General features: G+C 50.5%; 1 protein-coding gene across 1 annotated transcript in view; it reads left to right on the forward strand.

Annotated features, from left to right (window-relative positions):
* The window catches only part of USP43 (ubiquitin specific peptidase 43), a 177669-nt gene that overhangs the window by 134321 nt on the left and 31322 nt on the right, over positions 1-12026 (forward strand). Inside the window, exon 8 of the mRNA XM_065415820.1 lies at positions 3610-3721. Within this exon, the coding sequence (XP_065271892.1) occupies positions 3610-3721 (112 nt within the window). The remainder of the gene's footprint in view (positions 1-3609; positions 3722-12026) is intronic.

Raw genomic sequence — 12026 nt, forward strand, 5'->3', positions numbered from 1 at the left:
ATTGTGCTATCCTGTCACACATCACCCGCTGGAGGAGCTGATGGGGGCGCTGCGTGTGTGCGTGTCGGGGGGAGGGCTGGGTTGTCCTTCCTTGGATCTCTTCTCTGTTTCATGCACCTGCTGGGCCCAATTCAACCTGGGCATAAGCATGGTGCCCCCAGCTGGCTTTCTTGGGCAGGAGCCAGCTCCTGGCAGGGCTGAACAGGAGCCAGGGGGTGTATGAATCCACGGGGGTCCAGGAATTTGTTTCTCCCCTGGCTGGGTTATTCCTTCTCTCGCTCTTGCTCTGAACTTTCTGGGACTCTGGTTTTGCTCTGTCCTTTTCGCTGACTCTGCACCCGGCTGGGACTTTATCCCAGCGTTGGGCGTGTCTCCTCTCGTGCGCTGTGGCCGTTGTGAGGCACTCCCTCGGCCCATGTGTCAGGATAAAGGGCAGAGGGAATTGGAGACACACGACTGGTTTTTCCTTGCTGCGCCTGCATTACAGACTGCCTTTTCGGGTGCAGCCTGGATTTGCTGACAACCTATAGTTATTTATTTGTTTATTTTGACGGCTGAAATGGTGGTGTCTGGGTAAACGATTGAAGAATGCTCCAGAATTGGGATTTGTCTGGGCTGGATGAGTGTTATTTTAATAACCACGCCTAGCTCTTGTTTAGCCCTCTACATCTGTAAGTGCCGAACACAGGAGAGTAAGTATTGCTACGCCCATTTTGTGGATGGGGATACTGAGGCACAGACTGGGGCGTGATTTGCACATGATCATGCAGTAAGTCATTGCTGGGAATGGGACCCAAGAGTCTTGCATCCTACCCACGTGACTGTGCTGCTTTCTCAGAGAACTTAGCCTGACTCACAATCACCCATGTTTTAGGAAAGTTCAGGGGTCAGTCCACAATTTGTGACTGACCCCAGCCCTTAGAAGGGGTTGAACCAAAACCCTGGATCCGAAGTCTACATCTCAACACCGTATCTGTGTTGTTTGGATCTATTCTGGGCCCTTTCTTGTGTGTTAGATACATAGTGTGAGTGTCAATAAAGAGACAATAGTGAGTCTTGTCAGTTAGAACGAGGGTTTTCTTTGCGTGTCCCTGGCTGTTCCGGGAGGTGGTTGACATGCAGGGCCAGGCATGTGCAGAGGAGTGATGGAGAGACAGAGGCAGGTATGGTATATACAGCTCCTGGGGTGTGTCTGTCCAGAGACACAAACAGAAGCATGGGTTTTGTGTAGCTCTGGCAATATCAGACCCCCCCACACCGCCTCCCGTAATACTGAGCGAAGCGCCGAGGTTTGGAGAAGTCCCCAAAGCATGCCTGCTCATCTGATCTGGGAATTCCCTGGGAACAGCGCAGGAAGCAGAGCTCTGTAACTGTTGTGACTCCTGTGGACTGTACCTTGAATTATTCCCCTAGGACACTGCTGAGACAGGCAGCCATTTTGTGTTCAGCTGGGTGCAGAGCATGCCAGAGGAGATACACACACACCATGCTCTCTGATGGGCTCTGTCCTCTCTTGATTTGCTTTCCCCTTAATGGAAACTCAGAGTCATTCTAGCAACAGGCAGCTATTTGCTCGTTGCTCAGGCAGGATCCTTGCAAAGGGGCTCGCTGGATTGCCAGCGCCAGCAGCTCCCACAAGAACAGTCTCAGTGCTTCTGCTCCAGGTTGCACCTGGAAATGGGAAACCTGGAGGAGTGTGGGCATAAGCGAGAGCTGAACTGATCAATGGGGCCTCAGGCAAGGTTGGGTTTGAGCCCTGGGCCAGGTTCTCCTCAGCTCCTGTCTGACCCACCTCTCTTTGCTCATCCTGAGTCTGGCAGGCAGGTGAGAAGCAACATTGTCCAAAGTCCAAGCTGGGAGCTCAGCTATGCAGCGGGTCAGTCAGTGATGCAGTGGGGACGGGGGCCATAGCGCCTGCCCCATCGATGCCTCCCCTCCTGTGCTGGCTGTGAACGTCACCAGGAAAGATTTCTTAGCATCAAAAATGGCCCAGCAACAAAACCATGACCTAGCAGAGAATGGTCTCCTGGCCCTTCCCATCTCCAGCAGCCAGGATCCTACCCTGGCACCCTTCTGTTAGGGGCTGCTGGCCCTCCAGACACGTTAGCAATACCCCTGACTTTCAGAGGTCTCTCCTGCACGCACAGACTCCTCCCTTGATTCACGTCGTGTCGTTGCACCCACCCCATGCTGGGCCGAGTGCAGGGGTTTGGATCCATTGGTTGGTTCCCCGCTCGATGGAGAACGCAGTGGCCCAGTTTGGAACATGCCTCTGCCTCCCCCTTCCTGCGCCCCGGCCGAGCCTGCTCGGCATCTCCGGAAAGGCAGGCGCCGGAACAAGTGGGCAATGAAGCAGAAGCTGGGGCTTGTTGGAAGTGATTTTCTTTCTGTTGCTTGGCCCAGCAGCTGGGCTATCGTTAAGGCCGGAGAAAGCAGGCATTCTGGCATGCTAATTGCCTCCTCTGGATGGGGCAGGGCTCCAGGGAGGGGAACAGAAGGTGGTGCTGCTCCCGGAATCCCTGTGCTGGGTCTTCTGGCCACGCTGGGCCATTCGGCCCCCAGAGACGCTAAGCCCAGCCCATATTTCTTTTCCTTTCAAGCTGGTTCTCGGGCCGAGGGGGGGAGCGGCTCAGCGTGCCCCGCTAGGAGCTCTGACACAGACCGCTGGCTGGCGGGCCGCCATCGGCTGGTAATGAATTCGCATTTCACATCACAAATCCCATTAAATACCATTCTCTGTGTGCTCGAAGCTGCTAGTAAAACATTATCGGCTGGGAAATGGCTTGTCATGCGCCACGCTTTATGGAGCGCAATTGAGTGGGAAGCACTTGGACTTCACCCAGACGGGCCCAGCGTGGGTGTGAGCCCTGCTGTCCCAGCAGCCGTGGCCAGGTGATCCACTTCCTACCCACTCCAGCCTCATCATGGGGCTCGCCTCCTCTCGGCTGCTGCGCTGCGCTCATGCATCCTGCGCTGCATCACTCAGCGCTCGCTGAAGTCCTCAGCTAGCCTGGGGCAGAGCAGCGGTCCCATGTAGCCGGGGAACCTCCCTCAGAGCCTGAATGGTGCCGAACGCTTAAAAAAAAAGTGCAAGAAACTCCCCAGTGGATGGCTGTGGGAACCCCAGAAATGTCCTATTTGTGCCACCTTGTCTTCAATGTTGCAGCGATTGCCAAGTAACAGGTGGTTTTCAGAAGGTAGTGGAGTCTAATGGTTGGAGTGAAATAACGGGTGCCCGGACTCCTGGGTTCCATTCCGGGATCTTCCATTGACTCCTTGTGTGCCTGCTCTCGCTCTGTCTGCGTTTATCCCTCTGACAAATGGAGGCAGTAATTCAGGGTACCCGGTGCTGTGCTCTGACTGCTAGGCAGTGCTTCCTCTCTGCATGGCTGTGTGCTTTGGGGCTCCCTTCTCCCATACCAGCTAGAGCCCCTGGGACGTATCCTAGCACACCGTGGGCTTTCACCCCTGAACAGGAGAGGGGATGGCCAGAGACGTCTGAGAGGCTCAGCGAGGGGTGGGTGCCCATTAAGGAGATGGCTCCTGCCCGGATTGGCCAGTGATTCCTTTTCTAGCACTGTCTCCAACCCGCTGTCTGTGGCTTTCCAGGTTTGGCCCCCCGCTGCTGACGAGAGAAGACAGAGCCATCTCGTGGGAGCAGCTCCAGCAGTGTATCCTCAGCAAGATGCGCTACCTGATGAGGAACGAGGCTCAGGTACAGGTCAGGCCATTCCCCTGCTTTGGATGTGTTGGTGCCAGACGGGATGGGGAGAGGGTGGGACCTGCTCACATCAGGGCACTTCCTGGGTTAGCGGCTCAGGAACAGCGCCCACCAGCAGCTCCCAGCATGCTGAAGGGAAAGGAAACCTGCCTGGGGAGAAGCGTTCCCAACCCCCTTCTAACGAATCTCCTGCATTGCGATCCCAACTCTCCTCTCCAACGCGTCACTAGGGAGGAATTTGACTCACCAGGCCAGATTCTGCTTTTACGTTGGTGTAAATCCGGAGGAACCCATTGGTAGCAGGAGAGTTTCTCTAGACTTACACAGGTGGAGATTCATGGATTCCAAGGCCAGAAGGGACCATCGTGATCCATCTAGTCTGACCCCCTGTGTCACAAGGGCCATGGGACTGCCCCAAATAATTCCCAGAGCAGAGCTTAAAAACATCCGCTCTTGAGTGAAAAATGGTCAGGGATGGAGACTCCACCCTGACCCTTGGTAAATTGTTCCAATGGGTAATTGCTCTCACCATTATAAATGTGGCCATGCGGCTCTCAGAGCGTATTCTGCCATCGTGCATGCATGCAATAGATAAAACAACAGAAGAGCAGGTGCCATTAGCCCTGTCTCCCCCAACCTTCACACCAGTTTCTAAACCTGTTTTCACAGCCCAAGAGCTTTCTGTGGGGGCTGAAATTTTCATCATTTGGGCAAAGTCCCTCGGCCGTGTCTACGTTCTGGGCGAGTGGGGGCTGGGAATGGGAGATGTCATTTTCTCATTTAGAAAAAAGAATTGCAAGCACACTTCCGGCCGCTGAGGTTTGCAGCGTGAAACCCAGCACACGCGGCTGTCCTGAGCACCAGGGCCCTTGCACGGTTGGAAATCACAACAGTCAGGCTCGATTTAACAAAGATGGGGCTGGGTTGAAAATTGCACACTGAGCATGTGCAATAGAAAATTTCAGGGGGCCTGATTTGCTGCCGCCTGATGTTGTCATTTCTGGCAGTGCAAAGGGAGTGGAAAAGGCCAGCAAATGAGCATGGCACGATGGAGGGAGAGCAGGTTCAATGCACCTCAGTGTGCAGCCAGCTAAGTACGTGTTCATTGATTCAAGGAATTTACAAGCTGAAGGACCAAGGAGTTAACAGCCAAAGCCCCTTTGCAGCTCCACACGGTAAGATGCGGTGGGAACTGAAACCAGGGGGAAATCGCCTGGTGCCTGAATTTATGGTGTAGAGAGGGGCAATCTTTGCAGCCCCAGTGTGAAATCAGACGACACCGGGCAATTCTGGCTGAGTTTTGCTCTGAGAATGACAGGGGGTTTAACCTGAAATTCAGTGCTTACAAATGGCAGAAAAGGACCTGGGGATTACAATGGACGAGAAGCTGGATATGAGTCAGCAGTGTGTCCTTGTTCCCAAGAAGGCTAATGGCATATTGGGCTGCATTATTAGGAGCATTGTCAGCAGATCAAGGAAAGTGATTATTCCCCTCTATTCGGCACTGGGGAGGCCACATCTGGAGTATTACGTCCAGTTTTGGGGCCCCCACTACAGAAAGGATGTGGATACATTGGAGAGAGTCCAGCGGAGGGCAATGAAAATGATTAGAGGGCTGGAGCACATGACTTATGAGGAGAGGCTGAGGGAACTGGGCTTGTTTAGTCTGCAGAAGAGAAGAATGAGGGGGGATTTGATAGCAGCCTTCAACTACCTGAAGGGGGGTTCCAAAGAGGATGGAGCTCGGCTGTTCTCAGTGGTGGCAGATGACAGAACAAGGAGCAATGGTCTCAAGTTGCAGTGTGGGAGGTCTAGGTTGGATATTAGGAAAAACGATTTGACTAGGAGGGTGGTGAAGCACTGGAATGGGTTACCTAGGGAGGTCACTTCCACCCACATCTATTCCCCTGGCTTGTGAAATAGGAAGTGCGACATTACGTGCCGTGTAAGCTTTTATTAGCTGTGGAAACGCAGACACAATCTCTAAGGTGGCTGTGGCTAGATTATAAACTTTTGATCTATTTATTAAAGCATTAGAAACCCCCCCGAGGGGGGAAGATGAATTTTAAATGTTACATTAATTTTTGTGCCTGTTAATCTCCTTTCATATTCGTTCCGAGTGGATAGCATTTTAATTAAATTATAGCTTATTAAATCATCATCGGAACCCAGGAGGGACCCAACATTACATTCCTGTGCAAAATGAAGATTGATTATTGCATCCGACTCCAAAGTGGCCTGTAGATGCTTTGCTGAGTTTATTCCCAATGTGAAGAGGGCTGGGGACGAGCTCAGAAGAAAATCTCTAAATCCAACTTCGGGCCTTTCACTCTGGGTAGTTTTTGAAGTTGGACTTATCAAAATACACTTCTACCCCGATATAACGCGACCCGCGAATTCGGCTATAATGCAGTAAAGCAGTGCTCGGGGGGGGGGGGGGCGCACTCCTGCGGATCAAAGCAAGTTCTATATAACACGGTTTCACCTATAACGCGGTAAGATTTTTTGGCTCCCGAGGACAGGTGTAGTTTTATTTCCCCACAAGCAAGCAGGAGACCTTTCCAGATCCATGCCCGAGAGCTAGCAAAGGGAGCCTTGATTTATTCCTTAGGCTTTGTACACACTGGACTGGAACCCTGGGCTGCTAGGGCAGAAAGGCAAAAGCATCATAAGCCACAGTCTGCACTGGTGCAGTTTGAAAGCAGGGTACACTGGACTGGTGCAAATTGTGGCACTGATGGAGCTCCCCCCTCAGGGCAGGGCTGAATGTCATGCTGGTAAAACAGCTCAGCCAGGTCTCCTCCACAGGTGCCCCCACCCCAGCACTAGCACTGCTGAGCTCTCTGCCCTAAGGGTGCCCTGGCTGTACACGCACGTGGGCAGCTGGCCCCTCCTGCTGCTCATGCTGCGCCCTGTTTTTAGCCCTCTATCTTGATGGGAGCTAGCGCCGGTTCATCTCCTCACGCTGGGAATTACCCCCCCCCCAGCCCCCAGTGTGGACATACCCCTATCCTGCATGCCCTGCCTGTGGGTTAATGGAGCAGGGCCCCCGAAATCCCCAGCGATGCAATCATCCAGGTCTGTGTTTGATCTGGGGAGAGCTCCTCTTGGGGCGTGGAACTGCTGGGGCTGCCTGGCCTGTCACAGCCTGGTGTAACACCAGAACAAGTCCAGGGACCTCAGTGGGCTGACAGAAGGGGTCGCTCTCATTGAATAGCTTTGGTTACCCTTTGGCAGCGCACCAGATAGACTCAGAGACTTTAAGGCCAGAAGGGTCCATCACGATCACTTAGTCTCACCTCCTGCACATCACAGGCCACAGAACATCACCCCCCCACTCCTGTAATAGATCCCAGCCTCTGGCGGAGTTACTGAAGACTCCCAAGTTACAGAGAATTCACCATTTACACTAGTTCAAACCAATGAGTGACTCGTGCCCCATGCTGCAGAGGAAGGTGAAACCCCCCCAGAGTCTCTGCCCATCTGACACAGGGGAAAATTCCTTCCTGACCCTAATATGGCCATCAGTGAGGCCCCATTGTGACCCTGAGCAGGGCACAAGCTGTATGCGAGCAGTGGAGATTTCCCCACATGGAGGGGAATGCCCTGCTGATGTAAACCTGGGCAAGGCAGCTTCTGCACCAGTCGTCCCTCGCCAGCCATGACACAGGAGGAATAGCCGGGGAGGGGTGCACAGGGGTATGGGGAAGTTCTGCTATGCTGATTCTTCACTAGCATAAGTTGGAGCAGCACTTAGGCTGGTCTAACTCATGCTGGACTGGTACAGAATCAAGGGGCTGTAACTGGCCCCTCCTCGTACCAGTAAACACTCAACAGCCATCACTCTAGTCATCGGTGGTAACTGCAGGTGCCACCACCTCTGTACTGAGCAGAACTCGGACACGAGTGAATCGAGGCTATACGGTGCCTCTCACCTATCCCTGAGCAGGTCTAGGTGTGATCAAACCAGATCCTAGGACCGCTAGCATTCCCGTTCCCCTCTGACTTTCACAGCGTAGTGTGTGTGTTGCGCTTGCAAGCGGCGGCTGGAAATCCTCAGGCAGACGCCTCCCAGATCGAACACAGCAAGTGTTAACATTTAAGAACCAGAGATACAGGAAAAATCAATCAAGACCTTGGCCAAATGCTCTGTTTTCTGTCCATCAGCCCTATTGGCTTCCACTCCATTGGGACTGCACAGAGCTAGGCCAGGGCTGTTTTGTCTCCCACCCTGCTACCAAGACCCTTCTTAAGAACAGGAAAAATGCATTGATTTTTCTGACTCTAGGATTTCCCATTGATCCATCATGCCTTCCGAAGAAAATGAAAACCTCCCATAATGCACCTAGCCTATTGTGCAGTACAGCATGGTGTGTGTGTGGGGGGGGGGGCGGGAATTTCCTTCCTGACCCCTGGAGCAATCAACTGGTGCCCTGAAGCATGAGATCACCTTTCCCCTATTTTAGCACATAGCCACAAACACTGATATATTGTCTATGAAATTTGCGAGGCCCTATCTGTTCAAACCGGCCGCTTTAGTTGACTCTGATCTTAGCAGCAGTGAAGGCCTTTTGTTAGTTCTAAACTGGACTGGCTACTAATTCCATCAAGTGGCTTCATATTATGGGATAGCACAAACAGACAGGTCTGATTGCTTTCCTCTGTACCCCTCCTAGCTGTAAATACAGCACTTGAGTCCATTTCCTGCTCATCTCTTTCCTTTTCATCGCGCCGAGCGGCAGTTCAGTGCTGCCTGCCCACTGCAGTGCTCTCCGAGTGGAAGGCAAGTCTTTTCTGTGTGCTGACCTGCCTTCCCCACAGAAACACCAGCAATTCCTCTCGGCCGGGTGACGGAGAGAACCGAGGGAGACGTCCTGCCGCTGCTTGACCTGAAAGAGTCAGGGCATGTTCCCCACCAAGCCGGGATCCGTGGGACGCTGGCTGGGCCGAGCCAGGCTGGCTTGCCAGCTCCAATGGTTGGGATTTTGGGTTTGTGGCCCACGAAGCATTAATGAACTGGTTTGCCCAGGCCGGCTCAGGCTGAAATGAGCCAGTGAGCCACAGAACCGTGTCCTCCCCTTACAGGGCTTTCAACAGCCTTTCATCTGGAGATAATGAGAATTCTTGGGCACATTCAAGGGAGGGAGCTTGGAGTAATGGAAGGGTTCATCTGGAAACAGCAAGCTCATGAGCCAGCAGCCAGGAGCAGAGCAGATCTACCCTGCTTTGAGAGGGGGCAAAGCAGGGGTGCCATTTAGCAGGGGAACCTGCCCCCCCAGGTTTGCACCACAGCAAAGTGTAAACAGTCCATGCTCTCCCCGGGGGGAACCTGAAGCCCTGAGTTGTGGTCTGAGAAGCTGCTGTTGGCACAGGGCTGTCCCCGAGGAGCTGGACCAGCACCTCCCATCTCTCCCCAGCTCTGGGAAATGTTTCCTTGGCTGTGTCGGCTGCTCCGTGCCCGGGAGCAGGAGAGCTGACCCCCCTGCCAGCCCCCGCACCCAGCAGCAGTGCTAGCAGGCCTGGGACCAGAGGGGCACTCACAGCACTTCATGTGGGTAAATAGCTCCTTGTCGCCGAGCTGATAGGATGAGAGCCAGGAGAGAGCAGTGTCTGGCTAGCTTTGGCGGAGAGGAGACCTGATGAGTCTCCCCCACAAAGCTGAGCAATTTTATTTTCAGTGTAACAGCCAGTGCTGCCCTTAGACGTTTCAGTTGCTCCTGGTGGAAATCAGAGGAAGTTATTGTACATAGTTCTGCGACTCAATCCGACAATCAAACGTTTTCTTTCTTGAATTAGTCTATGGACCCGCGGGACTTTTTTTTTTTAACAATTCATGGAGAGCTCGTAATCCTGCCAGGTTGTTACAGCCTTGGAACAGATCTCTTTACTAACTTCCTTGATACATGAGTATGCCCTTGAAGTGACATTGTTTAGAGAGCACATTTTCTTCATAACATTTAAGATGTATAGTGTCATATTACGTTTTTATTAAGGCACGGTTGAGAATCATCCAGTTGGGCCACTGTAGATACATACTCAGGATTTCTATAATACATTATTGAACTGAACAGTTTCCAGAGGCTAAAACAGGCTTTTAGATCAGTCGTTTGTAAACGCAAGTTCAATTTTTAAATTCGGTTTTATGTTTTGAATCTTTGCACCTTTGGTACCTTGAACTGAAGTGTGTTTTCATTTGTGTTGGAGAAATATCAGATAAATAGATTACAATGTTTAAGACTTTATTTCTAATTACTGAGTAACTTCATAGGGAAAGAAAACACATTGCCATTGGAAAAAGGTGATAATATTTTTATCTACTGGAAATACATCTTCAGGTGTCTTAGAGCTGATAGGAAACCCATGTTGGCCAATCTGTTGTAATATTTTCTTTCCAGTTATCACTTTACAAGCTTTTCATCTTTCCTTTTTTTTTAAATTAGTGCCAAAATTCTTCTCTAATTTGTTAGTTATTCCATGTTTTAGAGGAATGTTTATGGGGAAACTCAACTACTTTAGACTTCATAACTTTTTAATGAGGAATGAGATATTCAAATTAAGAGTGCATATATTTGCTTGCTTATAATTTTCCAGACGGTAATATAAATGAAAATAAAAAAGTATGTGGGTGTTTGAGGGTGATTGGTGTGATGTTGTAAGGACAATGATCTTGAGCAAATATTCTGCATGAATTTTACTTAATGGTTAAAGTTATTAGTTCTTGTATTAAGTCTCCGAAACTGATATAGGAAAGTAAATGCAAAGTAATGCACATTGGAAAACATAACCCCAACTATACATACAAAACAATGGGGTCTAAATTAGCTGTTCCCACTCAAGAAAGAGATCTTGGAGTCATTGTGGATAGTGCTCTGGAAACATCCGCTCAATGTGCAGCAGCAGTCAAAAAAGCAAACAGAATGTTGGGAACTATTAGGAAAGGGATAGTTAACAAGACAGAAAATATCAGAATGCCTCTATATAAATCCATGGTACTCCAACATCTTGAATACTGTGTGCAGATCTGGTTGCCCCAACTCAAAAAAGATATATTCAAACTGGAAAAGATACAGAAAAGGGCAACAAAAATGATTAGGGGTATGGAACAGCTTCTGTATGAGGAGAGATTAAAAAGACTGGGACAGCTTGGAAAAGCGATGATTAAGGGTGGGGATATGATAGAGGGCTATAAAATTTTTACTGGTGTGGAGAAAGTGAATAAGGAAATGTGATTTACTCCTTCATATAACAGAAGAATCGGGTCAGCCAACTAAATTAATAAGCAGCAGGTTTAAAACAAACAAAAGTATGTATTCATACAGCGCATACTCAACCTGTGGAACTCATTGCCAGGGGATGTTGTGAAGGCCAAAACTATAACGGTTCAAAAAACAACTAGATAAGTTCCTGGAGGATAGCCCCATCAATGCCTATTAGCCAGGATGGGCAGGGATGTAACCCCATGCTCTGGGTGTCCCTCACCTCTGTTTGCCAGAAGCTGGGAGTGGATGACGGGATGGATCACTCGATGATTGCCTGTTCTTTTCATTCCCTCTGAAGCACCTGGCATTGGCCACTGTGGGAAGACAGGATACTAGGCTAGATGGACCATTGGTCAGACCCAGTATGTTCTTATGATACCTCAAGGTTTGGGATTGGGAATATCTTGCTGTATTATCTCTGGATTGTTCTAAATTTACATGTAAACTTAAAATATGGCATTAATTGGTGTTTGTATATATTTTTTATTTCTTTATATAGGAATTAGATACAGTGTTCCTGTCAGCTAATTTCTAAGTTATTATCTGGAAAAAAAAAAACCCTAGAATTTTCAGGTGCCTAAATAGCCTTTGGAATCATGGCTAAAATCCCACGCCCCCTCAAAAAAAATCTGAAATGGTGCCCCGGGGCAGATAGCCACCCTGGGGGTCCTTGTCCCTTTCCATAGGAAGGAGTGGCGGAGCCATGAACTAACATATCCACTGGCCAGTGTGTGTTCTCTGCCCGCACTCTGTATCTGATCCAGTGAGGAGGTGAGGCTGCTATAGCTGGCTGCTATGTGACGTGATCCTTTAGCTCAAGCTGGGAGCTGATGCTTTTAGCTCTAGAGGTCACAACCAAGATGGCTGCCACCCAGTGCTCTAACGGCAGACGGGCTGGCAGAGGGGGCTACGCTGGGCTGCTGTGACCTTCTGAACTGCACTGAAGGGGGACAGTGCTGCAGAGAGGCAGAATCAGCCTCCGGTTGCTTGTTAACAGAGAGCAGCTGATCCCAAGGCGGTGGAGAAACAAGCGCTTTGCCAGGACT

This window comes from Emys orbicularis, chromosome 13 (genome assembly GCF_028017835.1).
Source record: "Emys orbicularis isolate rEmyOrb1 chromosome 13, rEmyOrb1.hap1, whole genome shotgun sequence".
In the NCBI taxonomy this organism is placed as follows: Eukaryota; Metazoa; Chordata; order Testudines; family Emydidae; genus Emys; species Emys orbicularis.